This window comes from Pyricularia grisea (genome assembly GCF_004355905.1).
Source record: "Pyricularia grisea strain NI907 chromosome Unknown Pyricularia_grisea_NI907_Scaffold_1, whole genome shotgun sequence".
NCBI lineage: Eukaryota > Fungi > Ascomycota > Sordariomycetes > Magnaporthales > Pyriculariaceae > Pyricularia > Pyricularia grisea.
The window spans coordinates 4365206-4382027 of record NW_022156716.1 but is presented as its reverse complement, the minus strand read 5'-3'; the positions used below and the strand labels follow the sequence as shown (position 1 = coordinate 4382027).

The following is a 16822-nucleotide window of genomic DNA, read 5'->3' as shown; positions in this document are numbered from 1 at the left end:
TGGCTTTTTCTCATTAGGCATGGGTTGAAAAATCCGGACTGTACAAAAAGAAAACCATAGAATAGATATATATCAAATTTCATCCCCTTTGTAAAAGTTAACAGAAAAAAAAAAGTATATACGGCGAGCTTATTACAGAGAAACTCTTAATATCCGCTCAAACACCGAAACAAAATGCAACAGACCTAAAGTAGCAATTTGCTATGCAAGAATGAACAATGTACGCTTATAACAGCTAATGTCGGTATCGTCGTGAAACTAGATAACACAAAATGAACGAGCCCCCCGCCTTCTTTCCGGCCCTCCCAAAAAAAAAAGAAAACGCCAGCGCGCAGTTTACAAAGCCATCGCCCTCCATCAAGCGATGAAAACAAAACTACCCTTGAAATCTACCTCTTCTGCTGGCCTTCGACAAAGTCCAGTGCCGCTTCGGTCGGCACGCAATCGATAGAGCTTGTCTTGTTGGTAAACGTGACTCCGTAGCACTTGTCGGCGACGAGGACGATCTCGGGACGGAAGGTGGTGCAGATGAACTGCGTGCCGGCCTCGGACGAAATGGACTGCAGCAGGCTGGCCACTGCGGTACGGTACTGGGCGTCCAGGTTGGCGTCGACCTCGTCGAAGACCACCATCGGGCTCGACTCGGTCTGCTGGATGGCAAAGATGAGACACAATGCACACAGACCTAAAAAAAAAAAAGTTAGAAATGGTTAGCGAACTTATTCATGTTTCTTGGTGAGGCACCTGGCAGTAGATGCAAGACCGGAACTCACTCTTTTGTCCACCACTGAGCTGTTGGATCTTTTGCTGTTCGTCGAACTCTTTCGAGTTGAAAGACACGCTAATCCCGACACCAGTGTAGTTTTCAATGGTGCCGCGCCTCTGGTCGTCTTCCGACTCTTCGGCTGCAGTTTGTCGTCGATCCGCCCGGCGTTGGATGACCAGGCGGCCATGACCGGCTGGCACTAGACGCTCAAAGATGGTGGCGAACTCACGCGACACTTGTTTGAACGTGCGCTCGATGGCCTCGTCCTTCTTCTGGTCCAAATGGCTGATCAGATCTTCGATTGACTGCTGGGAAGAATCAAGCTCTTTGCGACGTTTTACGAGCTGTTCCTGCTGTGTCGTAAAGCTGTTGTACTGCTCAAACGCCTTTTTGTTGACGTGCTTGTACTTCTTCAACGCTTCATTGACCTTGCTGAGCCTCTTCTCGATCTGTTTTTATATGATGGACGTCAGTATCAATCAGCACCAATGTCGCTTTATGACTGAAGAGGAGAAGGACAGTGGGGGACAGGGCGTGACTGGATAAAAAAAAAAGACTTACACTCTTCATCTCCATGCTCTCGTACTTATCGAAAGCTTCCTCTGGTAAGACGCCAAGATCGCGAATGTTTTTTGTGAACTCGGCAAGTTTGTTGGCAATGATGGCCTTCTTTGACAAGCCCTTTTCCAGCTTTTTCTGCATCTTCTCGATTTCGCGAGCCAGCTCTTGCTGTTCTTGCTCTCTGTGAGCCTTGCGGTTCTCCAACTCGCCAATCTGTGCCGTCACCCTGTCCGCTTCAGTCTCTGCCTTGCGAAGTTCGGAATCAAGGTGCGCGGCCCTCTTTTTGAGTTTGGCAAGCTCCTTCTTGGCTTCGTCAACACTGCCGACAGGGCCCGCGAAGCCACTAGCACCGCTGGATGTGTCAAACGCCATGCTCATGAGCTCGTCCTCCCTGCGACGAAGGTTGTTGTTGAGCTCGTTCTCCAACATAAGCTTACGCCTCTCCAACTCGAGACGCCGCCTGCTGCAGTCGGCGAGCTGCGTACCGAGTTCACTCAGTTGACTGCCAAGCGCCTCTAGCTGTTCCTCCTCTTGTGAAGACAGCGCCTTCTTGAATTCCGAGGCCGCCTCAGCCTCGTAGCTTGAGAGGGTCTCGTTCATATCCTTCATCTCCTTGTCGACCTTCTCGAGGTCCACATTTATGTTGTCCAGCTGCTTCCTCAGCCCTTGAAGCTCCTTCCGCTTGCTCGCGAATTCGGCATCCTTGACCCTAAACTCCATGTCGAGTTTGTGCATTTCCTGCTCCAGCTTGCGCACCAGACCCACGGCAGTGGTGGTTTCTTGTGATTTTAGCTCGATTTGCTTGTGAAGTCTCTCCAGCTCCTCTTGAAGTTCGTAGTACTCGTCCCTGAGCTTGTTTGCCTCTCGCAGAGCAAGCAGTCGAGATGCGGTTGGGTCAGTATATCCACCACTCACCGCGCCTCTCTTGGACGTGGTATCACCATCCATCGTAACGCAATCGACATTGTGAGTTCGTGAATACTGCGTGGCAACGTCGCGAGATTGACACAAGACGCTTTTGCCAAAGACTTGCTGGAAAGCTTTGTCATATACTTCGTCGTACTGGAGCTTGCTGATCAAGGGGAATGCATTCTGAGCACGGGGCATGTTCACTTTCCTGGGACGAAGCTGGGCCAGAGGCATGAGAGTGACACGCCCCGACTTCTCCTTCTCGAGAAGGTCAAGAATCATAGTACCGGTCTCCTTATTGTCGACGACATAGTGAAATAGGCTGTTGCCCGCCACTTGCTCAACTGGGACGCGGTATATGTCATCGACTTGCATGAGATCAGCGAGGATACCGTAGGCGCCTGGAATATTTCGTTCCCGCTTCAGACGCGCAATCTTTTCCAATGCACGGGATGTCGCGGAATCCATGGCCTGGCTCAGCCTGTGGTCTGCCTTCTCCATTTGCCTCCTTGCCGTGGCAATCCTCGCCTCCAACTTGTCTGCTTCTCGCCTCAGTTCCAACTTCTCGTCCTGCATGGCATTTTCCTTGTTCATGGCGTCCATTAATTGTTTGTTCAAGGCTTCTTTGCGCGTGCCCCGAGTCTGGAGATCTTGTTGCAATTGCGCAATCTCCGCCTCCAAAGTCTGGATTGCGACCGCCGTTGATCCTGTAGTCTCTTGCAACTCCATACGGTTTGCCTTGAGGGCGTTGAGACTTGTGCCGAGCTCCTGAATTTCCCTGCGCAAGAATTTGTCGCGTTCGGCCTTATTCTTAAACCGGGCGCCACGCGACTGCTTATCTAGGAGTCTTTGGCGCATAGCCTCTGCTGATTCATATTGTTGCCTTATGGCATCTTCCTTTTGTTTTCTCTTGTTGTATTCAGGAATTACTGTCGCCAGCTCGGCCTCTTTGGTCTTAATTTCTGCCCGAACATTCTTGAGCTCGGCGTCGTGCTGTTTTTTGCTTTGTGTCTGAGTGCTCTGAGCCTGCTCGAGATCCTTGACCTTGAGTTCCACCTTGGCCAGAGCTTTGGATGTTGCACGACGGTCGTTCTCGAGTTGTTGCCTGTCAATGCGTAGCATCTCGAGCGATTGTTGAAGCTCTTCAAGCGTGGACTCAAGTTGAGCTATGCTCTTCTCACCCTCAGCAAACCTTGTCTGGTACTCGCTGTTGCCATCGGCACCCAAGCGAGCTTGCTCTATCTCCTCCAGGGCCTCGGTCAGCACCTGTTGGTGGTGGTGGTAGTAAGCGTACTCGAGACACCTTCGCTCGCGATCCTTTGCCTGGAAGCCGCGCAGCTCTTCCTTTTCCTCCTCGAGCTCCTGTAAGCGCTCCTTGACATCTTTGAGCAGCTCGTCGATCTTCTCCCGCTTGTTGATGGTCTCATGCATGATCTTGCGCGACTCAGTTCGACGCGCCTCATAGCTCTCCGTTCCGGCGATTTCCTTGAGCAGCTTGAGACGGTCGGCCTCCTTCATGTTGGTCAGCGCGGTGACGCGACCCTGAGGCACAATGTAGTACGGGTTAACGCGGGAGAAACCGGCCATCTCGAGCATGCTGAAGACTTCGTTCTTGGACTGGACGACCTTTTTGTCGATCGAGTACTCGTCCTTCTTGAGGCTGATTGTCCGCTTGATGCTGACCTCCTTGTTGCCCGTATGGAAGCGATCATCGCTGTTGTCGAATATGACCTCAACATATGCCGTCATGACCGCCGAGCCAGAACCCTCGTGGAGGAGAGCCTGGCGCTCTTCGCGGCTCATCTGGGTGTAGGCATCGCTGAGGACGAAGCGAATAGCAGCGAAGAAATTGCTCTTTCCCGATCCATTTCGACCGACGATGACATTGGTGCCGGGTGAGAAGGGCTCGATGACGGTCTGCTCCTTGTAGCTGTAAGGGAGGGTAAAAAGTCAGCCGGTCAGTCACAATCTTTATATACTTGGAAAGCATGCCAGCTTATCAGAGTGGGTCGCGAACCTCTTGAAGCCCTGGATGATGATCTGCTTGATATACATGGTGGTGGTGGTAGTTGTTGTAGCGCCAAGCGAACGAGGCCGCAGTCGCGCGAAGAGGTGCGACCAGACTGGAGCAGTAGAATTAGGTCTGGTCCGTTGCGCTGCTTCAATCTAGGAACAAAAAAAATGATGTCTATGTCCTATGACAGAGCGGCGACTGGTAAATTCCGGCTCGGCTGGGTCGGGCGCATTCTGTGGATGGACAGTTGCTTGTCTGGTCCCAATAATCGAAGAGGGGAAAGGCTCTTGCGTTAAACGCGTCGCGACAAATTGGGACCTGACCGTGACTGGGATGGGGCATCACGATGTGGGGCCGGTTGTTTGCGACCATTACGCAGTAAGCTGGCGTTTTTGACGTACTGCACGTGACTTTGTGAAAGTTACATGGGGTGCTATGTATCTCTTCTACCTTAGGTAACATACCCTCCGTACCTGTCTTTGCCGGGAACATCATGTCTAGAATAATTATAATCATTTCCATGATGCAGCGCGTGTTCTCCATCGGTACTTGCATCATGAATCCTGTTGTACTCTTCTCGACAATGCGTTATAGCGAGAGAACCTCAGTGCACCTATACGGGTGTTTGCAGTACGACGGCCTAAAATTCAACCTCTCAACATGTGACAGCTGAGCTTCGACATGGCTTTTTACAAACTAGAGACTCGGGAGCTAAAAGAGCTTATGTTCGCATCAAAGGGGATTTTGGTGGACTTGGTCAAGTTTGTTTGGTGTTGGGGTCGGCTAACATTGAAAAAAAGGTCCATTGCCGTACCGTAGTTATTGGGTAGGTAGGAACTTTTGTACACACGTCTATCTTGTACATTTGTTAGGTAATGGCGTGACAGCTATATCTGCAACCGTCGAAATTGCTCGAAGATTTGATCAAACCTTGCCAAACATATCAGACGATCCGATCTGTGGCACGCTATGTTCTTTTGACGTTCCCGCGTCTCAAAAGATCAGTTTGCACAAGCGAGCAAAGATCTTGGTGAAAAAAGGCACTAAATCACCTTCAGCTGCGACTTGGACATGGAACTTTCCAAGCTTGAGCCGAGCTGTACGCGGTGACTTTTTGTCAGGGGGGCATTGATCCACCTTGCTCTCAGCGGTCCCCAGCAGGTCAAAACCAGCTCCAAACTAAAAACAGTGAGGACAGCAAAGCAAATGGTAGTTCGCAGTATGAATATAAAGTACGTAGAAAAAATAGATTGTTGAGATCGAATTGTACAAGGCAAAACGAGCAATTATCAGAATTTTCAATGAGGCAGTTGGAAAAGCCCGTGACAACCTCAGGATAAGCTTAATGGAATGGATGGGCTGAAGGCGTTGCCAAGGAAAGAAAAGAGAATGGTCAAAAAAACAAAAAGTGTCCTTTCCGGTCCCCACTTCTGATGTTTGTTGATTCAGGTTGCGGACTGTGGAGGACGGCTTAAAGTCGCATCCTAACGATGATTAGGATTGCCGAGAAGAAAATTTTAAAGGTTGTTCGAGCGCACGCCTGCCCCGGACAAAGAGCGCCGCCGCCGCCTTGTCGTTTGTTCTTTGATGATTGTGATACGAAGTAGCGAGAAAATGTTGGTATGGATATGCTCTGTACGTGACTCTTGAAATGTGTCTGCAGTTACTGTCAATGTCACTGGCGCGACTGCTGCAGATTGCCGTGTCAGCAAACAAGTTGCCAAGCCCGGATTTTGATGAAAAGTACCCAAGCCACGGATCCAACCAACAGTTGCTCGAAAGCCAAGTCGAAGTCGACATGAGTTTGATGGAAATCTCCTACAATACCGTACAGACACTGCTCAAAATCTTCACTTGGCTAACAAGTATCTACCTGGTTACAAGTAAGGTAGATACCTGTAGCTAGGCGTTCAAGACAGATCATCCATAATAAATACCCAAGGGACTTACCAACAGACAAGTAAGTAGAAATCCAACGCTAGTAATTGGACATCAGGGCACTGACTGGCGCAGATTTGACTGAGCACGTTTTGACTTCAAGACGAATATGTACTTCGCAAAAGACGAGTTTATACCTACCTACATATTTGATTGTTTGATGTTTTTATTTTATTGAATCTTTTCGCCATACCCTACCCGCAAAGTACTACTCTAATTGGTAGCCCGCTCAAGTGGTCGCGCCGGAACCAGTGGGCATGAAGTAACGGGCTGGAGGGCATGACAAAGCCGATTGAAACCTAAGGTAGCTGGCTAATCAAACTCAATGGGCGAAGCTTTCAACGTATGCGTACCGCGTCATACATGCAGTGATTATTTTATTCTTATTTTTTTCGCGCTTGTGCCAGCGCGTGCAAAACAGAAGTAAACCAAAAAAGAATAAAAAACTAGGATGAAAGAAGGAAACTAACTAAAATATTACAAAATATAAGAAAATAGGAAAATAACGAAAGGTCAAAATGAAAATACACATACGACATAAGCTGGATGGTAGGTAGGCAATGTGGTAATTGATGACAAGGATGATGAAAGACTTGATCGCGGCTCAGTGGGTGGAAGGAAGAGAACAGCCATTCCAGGATGTCCAAAAATTTGACAGGGGCGGGTGGTGTGGGCAAGGGCGGGAACGCGCTAACGTGGTGTGTATATATAAGGGTGCTATGGATACACGGTATCGTATTAGAAAGCTGGCCTGCCCGCCCACCCAATTTCTCCTTGTTCCGCTCGACACCAGGTGCCAATCGTTAATTGATTTGCTGCCTGAATTTCGAGGCCGACCCATCCCGTCCCCGACAAAAAAATCCACCTTGACTTTGATCCAGACATCGAGGCCGCGCGCCGTCGCATCGCGTCGTCCGAGTCATCTGTTAAAAATTCGACTTAATCAGCATCGGCTGGCTTCTCTAAGCGACTTTGCAATCTTTTTTATTTTTTTATTCATCTTATTTTTTTTTTTTTTTTTCGACTTTTGTGGTGGCCGTGGTAGTCAGGCATTTTTTGCGACAGACCCAGTCCGGCTTTTGAGTGTCTTTGCATTGACTGCACTGCATTCATTTGCACTTGGACTTGAACTTGGCCTGGTGTCACTCTGGGGCTCCACCTCACTCACCCTGCTTGGGGCCAGTCAAAGTCAAGTCTCGAATTACAAGCGTGCTTGCCCTGCACGAGCAAGCAAAAGCCTCCAGAAAGTCCTCTTACTTTCCTGGTTGGGCAACAAACGCGTTTCCGTGTGGCCACAATCAACGGCTTGCTGGCCTGGTTGACTTGCTTGTGCTTGGCCGCCCCATTATCGATACTGGTGAGTGATTTGCCCAAGACACACTATATCCCATCCCATACGCCAATTACACAGCCATTTTTTTTATCGTATTTTTTTTCTCTCTCTCGAGGGTTTCTTTTGGTATCTTTTTTCGGTTGTTTTCTATTTTTCTTTTTCACATCGGTTATTCGTACACACAAACAAACAAACACCTGCGTCAAATGAACCCACTCCATTTGTTTCTCAGTGCCGTCTCACCACTCTCGGTTTGGCGCGTGCACTTGACACAATCTGGCTTTTCGGTAACATGCTAACTAGGTTCGGCTTCCGAATGATAGTACTTGTCAAATTTTGATCGAGGTGACATGAGCTCCTCATCATAACAAAGCCAAACTACTAAACCCTTGACATGAAGAACAAATGGCTTCCAGGTCAGTTCCAACCCAAGCAATTACTTCTTTTTTTTTCTCTCGCTTTGGTACCATGGCTAACAATTTGCATACAGACTTGACCGTCTCGTCACGTGAGTAAACCACAACATGTATTCCATTTGGATGGCATGGCTTATCATGCTCTTCACACGGGGTGTTGCTAACTATTCGCCAGAATCCTTGAGACCGGGAGTACCCGGCTGATCCGGGATACTGCTGTGAATCAACTCGCCGATTGGCAAAAACAGCATCCAGATGAGCTTTACAATCTGTTATCTAGGGTCGTCCCTTATCTCCACCATAAGGACTGGGAAACTCGAAGCACCGCAGCCAAAGCCTTGGGCAAAATTTTGGAAAATGCACAAGCATATGACCCCAACGAAGATGAAGAGCCTTTGCCGGGGAAGAAGGAAGATGGGCCAAATGAGGCCCATGTGGTTAAGAAAGAGGAGCAGGCCGATGAGACACCCAAGTCCCATCAACTACGCCTGAAGAACCTGCCCGTTGATGATATCATCAGATTTGGCCGGGAGCTACTTAGAGGTGGTACCGTCGACTACGCACTGGCCGCACTAGAACCACAAGCTCGTCTCGCACATCAAAAAAAGACGCTACATGGTCGATTGGGGCTGACTGGTCGAAAGGTCACAGATGAGGAACTAAGCGTTCCGGTTGACAGCATAGTGAGCCCCATGACCCCAATGGACACCCCGGCGAACGGTTGTGGGAAACCTGATAGCAATGGATTCACTGGCGGGGGCCCTTCTGCCGAAGCAAGCGGTCTGAGCTCAAGGCAACTTAACGTCCTCAAGCGGAAGCGAAAACGTGAGGCTCAGAAGGCTGCTCAAGGCAAGGGGGGCTTCGGAGACTTGTCTCTAAGACGTAGTGCGACTGGTGGATCTGAGAGTTTCGCCAACGATGAGACTCCAGCAGAGGACACCAAGAAGAATGGCAAGATGAATGACTATTTCAGCTTGGATCGACCGGAAGATGTTGACGAGGATACGAAAGTGATATCAGAGTTCAAGGGCCCTGTCATTCCCATAAAGACCGAGATCGAGTCCAACGAGACGGTCGAAGGTGCCGAGTGGCCATTTGAGCGGCTGTGCGATTTCCTCAAGATTGACCTCTTCGACCCGTCTTGGGAGACGCGCCATGGTGCTGCTATGGGACTGCGAGAGATCATACGAACCCACGGTCGAGGTGCGGGCCGAATGAGCGGCAAAAGTCGCCAGGAGAACGACGAACTCAACAGAGAATGGCTCGACGATGCAGCATGCCGTCTTTGCTGTGTGCTCATGCTAGACAGGTTTACCGACTACAGCTCAGATACTTCGGTTGCGCCAATTCGTGAGACCGTTGGCCAAACGCTGGGATCGGTTCTGTTCCATTTCCCCCCAGAGTCGGTCTACGACATCTATAAAATCCTCTACCGCATGGTAATGCAAGAAGACCTGCAGCTCGAGCGAAACGTCTGGGCTATATGCCATGGTGGCATGGTTGGCCTCAGATATGTAGTGGCAGTTCGGAAGGACCTTCTACTCAAGGATGGTGACATGATTGACGGCGTTGCGCGCGCAGTCATGAAAGGATTGGGTGATCAGGATGACGACGTGCGAGCCGTCAGTGCTGCAACTCTAATCCCCATGGCCAAAGAGTTTGTCACTATGAGACCAGAGTCGCTTGATAGGCTCATATACATCCTTTGGGAATCGCTCTCTAGCTTAGGTGATGATCTGAGCGCCTCTACCGGAAAGATAATGGATCTGCTCGCGATATTATGCAGTTTCCCCGAGGTATTGAGCGCGATGAAGGCCTCAGCCTTGCAAGATGAGGAAAGGTCCTTCACTCTTCTGGTCCCTAGACTGTACCCCTTCCTTCGGCACACTATCACCTCGGTCCGTCTTGCTGTCCTAAAGGCCCTCATGACTTTCGCCAACCTTGGAGGCGAAACATCACAGGGCTGGCTCAACGGCAGAATCCTGCGTCTGGTGTTCCAGAATATACTGGTTGAGAAGGACGTGGAGACTTTGAATAAGTCTATCGAGCTATGGGAAGCCCTGGTTAGATGTCTGGCGGCCAAGGACCCCAGGACTCTGTCGATGGAATTCGCTTCCCACTTGGAGGATCTCATGCAATTGACACTCCACCCAATTGGAGTTTCCAGAAACCCCATTCCCATGAACGCCACACTTTTCCTCAAACCATCCGGGGGCACTTACACAGTTTCGGGCATGCCCACACCTGCGCCGCGGAGACCTAGTCCGCCTGAGAGCGGCGAGCGGTCCGCGAAGCGCCGGAGAAAGTCTACCAAAGTGGACGAGCCACCGGTCTCGACCAACACCCATGATGTTGACGGTGCGATGATGCAAGGAGATGTCGACCTAGTGGGTGTTGAGGTTCTCGTCCGCTCCAGGATATCGGCTGCAAAGGCCATGGGCTTGATCATGGCCCTCGTACCGCAATCGGAGGTTGGGGTTTTCGATGTTCTGTTGCAAAACGGGTTCACGTCTCCGTACTCGACAACGCAATTGACCACTTGTATGGTTATTGACGAGTACGCCAAGAACTGCGAGAACCCTGCGCAGGCCATGCGCTTCGATCCATCTCTCACACAAATAATTCTTTCGGAGCGCCCAGCACAGTATAGGGACCTCGTCAGTTATGTCGCACGAGTGCGATCCCAATGCCAGCAGCTGATCAACCTCTTCCGTGACCATGGCAAGGTTGCTAGTAATAAGCTCCCTATTCTGGCTGTTGTTGTGCAGGGAGAGGCTGAAGCTGGCCCTGGAGCATTCTCCATAGCCAACGCCGAAAAGGTGGTCGGGGAAGACTTTGACAAGCTCAAGAAGGCTATGGGACCGGGCCAACGTCTAATTGCCCTGCCACAGCTCACAGAGGCAAAGGAACTCGCGCTGAAGGCTATCCAAGACGTCAAGGTTGCCAAAGACCTGCGAGACATTCGAATCAAGGCCGCAGCCGGTTGCGCACTGGTGGCCTTGCGGGCTTTGCCAAAGAAACCTAGTCCGCTAATCAAATCCATCATGGATTCCCTGAAGACGGAGGAAAATCAGGAACTTCAAAGCCGGTCGTCAAATACCATCGCCCGGTTGATTCAGTTCTTCACGGATAGCGGCCGTCGTGGTCCCGCGGACAAGGTAGTGTCTAACCTGGTCAAGTTCTCATGTGTCGAGGTGGCGGAGACGCCCGAGTTCTCAAACCATGCTACCAAGACCAACGTCGTTTTATCAATGCAAAAGGAGGAAGACAGGGTCGATCATGCCGACGCTGCGAAGTTTGCTCGTGAGGCAAAGGCCGCAAGAATCACTCGTCGCGGTGCCAAGGAGGCCCTGGAGATCCTGGCAAAGACATTCGGCCCCAACCTGCTTGAGGCTGTGCCAAGCTTACGGACTTTCATGGAGGAGTCCCTCGTCAGGGCATTCTCGGGAGAGCTCCCTGCTGAGGCCAAAGATCCGGAGCAGACGTTTGGACAGGAGATCGTGGATGCCATGTCGGTTATCCGGACCATGTGCCCTACCTTGGATGTGGCCCTCCGGCCCTTCATCATGCAGATGGTACCGCTTGTGATCAAGGCTTTGCATTCGGAATTGTCAGTCTTCCGTTACATGGCTGCTAAGTGCATGGCTACGATTTGCAGTGTGGTGACTGTCGAGGGCATGACTGCATTGGTGGAAAAGGTCTTGCCATCCATCAGCAACCCTGTCGACCTCCACTTCCGCCAGGGCGCTATCGAGGTCATTTACCATTTGATCGCCGTCATGGGCGACGCGATCCTGCCATATGTCATTTTCCTCATCGTCCCTGTACTTGGCCGCATGAGTGATTCAGACAACGACATTAGGCTCATAGCCACGACATCCTTCGCCACGCTAGTCAAGCTTGTACCGCTAGAGGCAGGAATTCCGGACCCTCCAGGCTTGTCCGAGGAGTTGCTGAAGGGCCGAGACCGCGAGAGAACTTTCATCGCCCAATTGCTTGACCCGAAGAAGGTTGAGCCATTCAACATTCCGGTGGCAATCAAGGCCGAATTGCGCTCTTACCAGCAAGAGGGAGTCAACTGGCTGCACTTCCTGAACAAGTACCACCTACATGGAATTCTGTGCGATGACATGGGTCTCGGCAAGACATTACAGACCATCTGCATCGTAGCGAGCGACCACCACCAGCGGGCTGAAGAGTTTGCAAAGACGGGGGCACCTGACGTCAGGAGGCTACCGTCCCTGATTGTCTGCCCTCCCACGCTGTCGGGCCACTGGCAGCAGGAGATCAAGACGTATGCGCCGTTCCTGACTGTGACGGCCTACGTGGGTCCGCCAACTGAGAGAAAGGTGCACCGCGACTCGCTCGACAAGGCCGACATTGTGATTACGTCTTACGATGTATGCCGAAATGATATTGATGTCATTGACAAGTACAACTGGAACTATGTCGTACTGGATGAGGGACACCTTATCAAAAATCCCAAGGCCAAGACTTCAATTGCTGTCAAGCGACTCATGAGCAATCACCGCTTGATACTCACTGGCACTCCTATCCAAAACAACGTCTTGGAGCTGTGGTCACTATTTGACTTCTTGATGCCCGGTTTCCTTGGTGCTGAAAAGGTGTTCCTGGATCGTTTCGCCAAACCCATTGCCGCCAGTCGCTTCAGCAAGGCGTCGTCCAAAGAGCAGGAAGCAGGTGCCCTGGCCATCGAGGCACTACACAAGCAGGTGTTGCCATTCCTCTTGCGGCGCTTGAAGGAGGAGGTGCTCAACGATCTCCCACCTAAGATTTTGCAGAACTACTACTGTGACCTGAGCGATTTGCAGAAGAAGCTTTTCGAGGACTTCACCAAGAAGGAGTCCAAGAAGATTACTGAGCAGGCAGGTCGCGAGGACAAGGAGGCTAAGCAGCATATTTTCCAAGCGCTACAGTACATGAGGAAGCTGTGCAACTCGCCAGCCTTGGTGATGAAGCCGGGCCACAAGCTTTACGACGACACGCAGCGCATCCTAGCCAAGCAAGGGACGAGCCTGGAGGACCCTGTGCACGCTCCCAAGCTGACGGCCCTGAGGGATCTTTTGGTGGATTGCGGTATCGGAGTTGAAGGCACAGATTCTAACGATCCGCTGTACCAGCCCATCAAACCGCATAGAGCCCTGATCTTCTGTCAGATGAAGGAGATGCTGGACATGGTGCAGAATACGGTGCTCAAGAAGCTGCTGCCCTCTGTGTCGTTCCTGCGACTGGATGGAGGTGTCGAGGCCAACAAACGACAGGACATTGTCAACAAGTTCAACAGCGATCCCTCATTTGACGTCCTTCTGCTCACAACCAGTGTGGGTGGTCTTGGTCTCAACCTTACGGGTGCTGACACAGTTATCTTTGTGGAGCACGATTGGAATCCGCAGAGAGACTTGCAAGCCATGGACCGCGCTCACCGTATCGGACAGAAGAAGGTTGTCAACGTGTACCGTCTTATCACGAGGGCGACATTGGAGGAGAAGATATTGAGTCTGCAGCGGTTCAAGATCGACGTGGCATCCACAGTAGTTAACCAACAAAACGCAGGCCTAGCCACGATGGACACGGACCAGATCCTAGACTTGTTTAGTCTCGGCGACACTGGCCCCGGCATGATTACAGACAAGCCAGAGGGCAGTGGCTTGGATGGTCGGGAGGAGGACATGGTTGACGTCGAAACAGGTGATGTCAGGCAACCGGGCAAGAAGGCGCCCTGGCTTGAAGACCTAGGCGAACTTTGGGATAACCGGCAGTACGAGGAGAGCTTTGATCTCGATGGCTTCCTCAAGACGATGCAATAATCTGATGGCTCTGAAGCCATGCACAACATTGAATGGCTGTGGGTGCTTTTTATTTATTTATTTTTGTTCTGGGAATTGGCGCGGCGTAGGGGGCGCGGCGTGGAAACATGGTGTCTTCATTTATTTATTTTTGGTTGTACTCTCTGCTATCATGGATTGCATTGGCTTTGGTACTAGTTCTAGGGGAAGTCATCCGAGAAGGGAAGCTGGATAGGTTAGCTAGCTCTGATGCCATCATCACCTCCAAATAGGTAGCTCACGGATGATGTCCATCCAACTGCTGCCCTGGGCGGACAAACCCAGCGCGTGCCATCATTATAGTTACCAATTCTTGTTGCAGTCTCTGGCATGCCGACGGAGCTCAACTCAAGACTCTGCGCCATTGGTTGCGCATGTAATATAATTCAATACTCCAAACGAAAGCTCCTATCTGATAGATAGGCATTTACTTGATGTGAGATGATGTTTTACTCTTGGCCTACTCTAGAACTAGCTTCTTAAGATCACTTCCCCAATGTGTCTTAGTCGAAAAGCAACCTAATGATGCAATCAAAATTTACGTGGTTAAGGCCGGCCCCACCTGAGAATGACCCCGCACGCTGCGATGCTTGGAGCTCCTCACAATTGGAAGGCGAGGCTGGACTAGAACTAGAACATTCCACTTACACACCCCTCCTACCAACAGAATTGATATTTCATCAGCTTTCCGGTCGAGTGGAACACAAGTACTGACTGAGAATATCAAAGACAAACTAGAGGAAGGGACTTGTTTATCATCGGCATCTTATATACATTCCCTCGCAGAACGGCCACTCTTTGTTGGCAGCATTTAGACATTTCACCCCCACCACCCCCTTTTCCCGAATCTTGTCGATAATCCTCAAACCACCATAGCCAAAATGCCGCTCGATTACAGTAAATGGGTGAGTTATAGCTGAGAAGCGGTGAGCCCGCTTTGCCCCCTCAGCACACACTGACACAATGGAAAATCCAACAAACCACAGGACGCGCTGGAGCTCAGCGACGACTCGGACATCGAGGTGCACCCCAACGTCGACAAGCGGTCCTTCATCCGGGCCAAGCAGAACCAGATCCACATGGAGCGGGCGCAGCGCAAGCAGCAGATCGAGACGCTCAAGTACGAACGCGTCGTCAACGACGGGCTCCTGAAGCGCATCAGCGCCCTGCTGGCCTCGCTGCGGGCGCACGCGGCCGACGCGGCCAGCGGCGCCAAGAACCCGGCCGAGGTGGCGTTCCAGGCCGTCATGGAGTCGGCGCAGGGCACGAGGGCCGAGGACGACCGGCCCCCGAAGCGGCCAGAGGGCGTCCACGGTAGCGAGGAGGAGTTGCCGACGTACACGAAGATGATGGCGACGCTGCTGGACCAGGTCAACAAGGCCATGGAAGAGAAGAAGGTCACGCAGGAGGAGAGGTACGGCGCCATGACGGCCGAGATCGAGGAGCACCTCAAGAAGGTGCAGGATCTGCAGAGGGACCTGGAGAAGAAGCTGGCGGAGCTCGAGAAGGAGGAGAAGAGCAAGATCACCAGCGAGAGCATCCACACCGGGTTCGACACGTCGCACGTCAACAAGGCCAAGGCTGCCGACTCCGCCAAGGCCTCCTCGAGCAGCCAGCCGGAGCTGCTGAACCCGAACTTCAACAAGGGGAACGCTGCTAAGGAAAACACGGCCGCGAGCGGAGGGTCTCTGGACGACGACGACGATGACGAGATGGAGGCGTCTCCAGCAGCGAGGGAGTTTGCCAAGATCAAGCAGGGCGACTACCTCGCCTCGCAACAGTTCTTGACGTCACACCCGCAACTTTTGGCGTCTGAACGAGAGACGGATGGCCTACTGGTCCTGGCTTTCGACGCTCAGCTGCAGAACCGCGACGAGGACGCCAGGAGGTACGTGCACCAGGCACTGCTGCTGCAGTACTGCCGCGCCCTGGGCAGGGACGGAGTACAGCTCTTCTTCAAGCGGGTGACCACAAAGGGTCACCAGGCTCAGGACATATTCTTCAAGGACGTTCAGGAGACGTATGGCAAGATCAAGAACCGCGCCGGTGAGATCAATGCGCAGAGGGCCAGGGACGCAGCCGAGGGCAAGCCGGACGGCGTCGAGCAGATCCAGCTGCACGCTGTCGAGCCCGGCACGGTCATCAGCATTCGCGTACCGGAGAAGGACAGCTCGGACCCGGGAGAGCAGGCGGCCAGGGCCATATTTGATGGGTTCAGTCCCGAGATGAAGGCCGCGCTGGAGACGGGAAGTCTGGACAAGGTCAACAAGGTCCTGGGTGAAATGGATGTGGCTGAGGCCGAGGAGTTGGTGGGCAAGTTCTCAGAGGTAAAGTTTCTTCCACGCTGCTACATCCAAGTTCATATGACAAGTATGACTTGCTACGTGAGATGATCATGCTAACGGGATGTTTTTTTTTTCCCTTTTTTTTCCAGGCCGGTGTGCTCAGCGTTGAAGAGCAGATTATTGATACTACAACAGAGGAGGGCAAGGCGCAACTCAAGGAGATTGAGAAGAAAGGTGTCGAGTCGCAGTTTGCGGATGACCCAGAGTAATTTTTTTTTCTTGTTCTGTTGCTACCTACCTCACATGCCGGTAGATCTTACCCCCAACGTGGGTAAGGTAGATACAGATGGTTGATGATGCATTGCTATGGCGTTGGGTTCGGACTTCTGAGATGGGTTATTTGTGCATGATGGATATTTCTAGATGACTACCTTGGGCATTTGTCACAAAAAGTCAAGATACGAGCAAGTAAATTCGAGTAGGCATGCACAAAGAATCGTAATGTGAAGTGGTCTTTTTTTTTTTTTTAAAAAAAAAAAAAAAAACATCCTTATTGAGGAAAAAAAAAAAGCACTACTATTCGTGTTGCTTCGAGGCTCGGATTTATTTTGGTGTCAGCTGACGTGGAACCCAGCCATAATTACGCGGAATAGATTAGCTGCCCTCTGCCCCCTATACATACGTTGTCGCACTGCGTAATGTTCCGAAGATGCAGGCAATGCAAGTATGCAAGCAAGCTATGCCTGCATAAGGG

At 51.3% G+C, this 16822-nt stretch overlaps 3 protein-coding genes across 3 annotated transcripts; 2 read left to right on the top strand and 1 right to left on the bottom strand.

Moving 5' to 3' along the window:
• Positions 1–121: 121 nt before the first annotated feature.
• PgNI_01320 (uncharacterized protein) lies at positions 122–4496 on the bottom strand. Its single transcript, XM_031121393.1, has 4 exons — positions 4254–4496; positions 1328–4166; positions 774–1215; positions 122–685 (listed from the first exon to the last, which is right to left on the bottom strand). The coding sequence occupies exons 1-4, from the start codon at positions 4289–4291 to the stop codon at positions 390–392; spliced, it is 3615 nt and encodes a 1204-aa protein (XP_030985894.1). The 5' UTR covers positions 4292–4496; the 3' UTR covers positions 122–389.
• A 3430-nt stretch (positions 4497–7926) lies between these two features.
• On the top strand, positions 7927–13765 carry PgNI_01319 (uncharacterized protein; the record flags this gene model as incomplete). The annotated part of the gene is made up of 3 exons (XM_031121392.1): positions 7927–7937; positions 8012–8029; positions 8113–13765. 3 exons carry the CDS (start codon positions 7927–7929, stop codon positions 13763–13765), a joined length of 5682 nt encoding a protein of 1893 aa, XP_030987146.1.
• A 699-nt stretch (positions 13766–14464) lies between these two features.
• Positions 14465–16555, top strand: PgNI_01318 (uncharacterized protein). The gene is made up of 3 exons (XM_031121391.1): positions 14465–14688; positions 14770–16110; positions 16218–16555. Exons 1-3 carry the CDS (start codon positions 14665–14667, stop codon positions 16335–16337), a joined length of 1485 nt encoding a protein of 494 aa, XP_030987145.1. The 5' UTR covers positions 14465–14664; the 3' UTR covers positions 16338–16555.
• Positions 16556–16822: the final 267 nt, after the last annotated feature.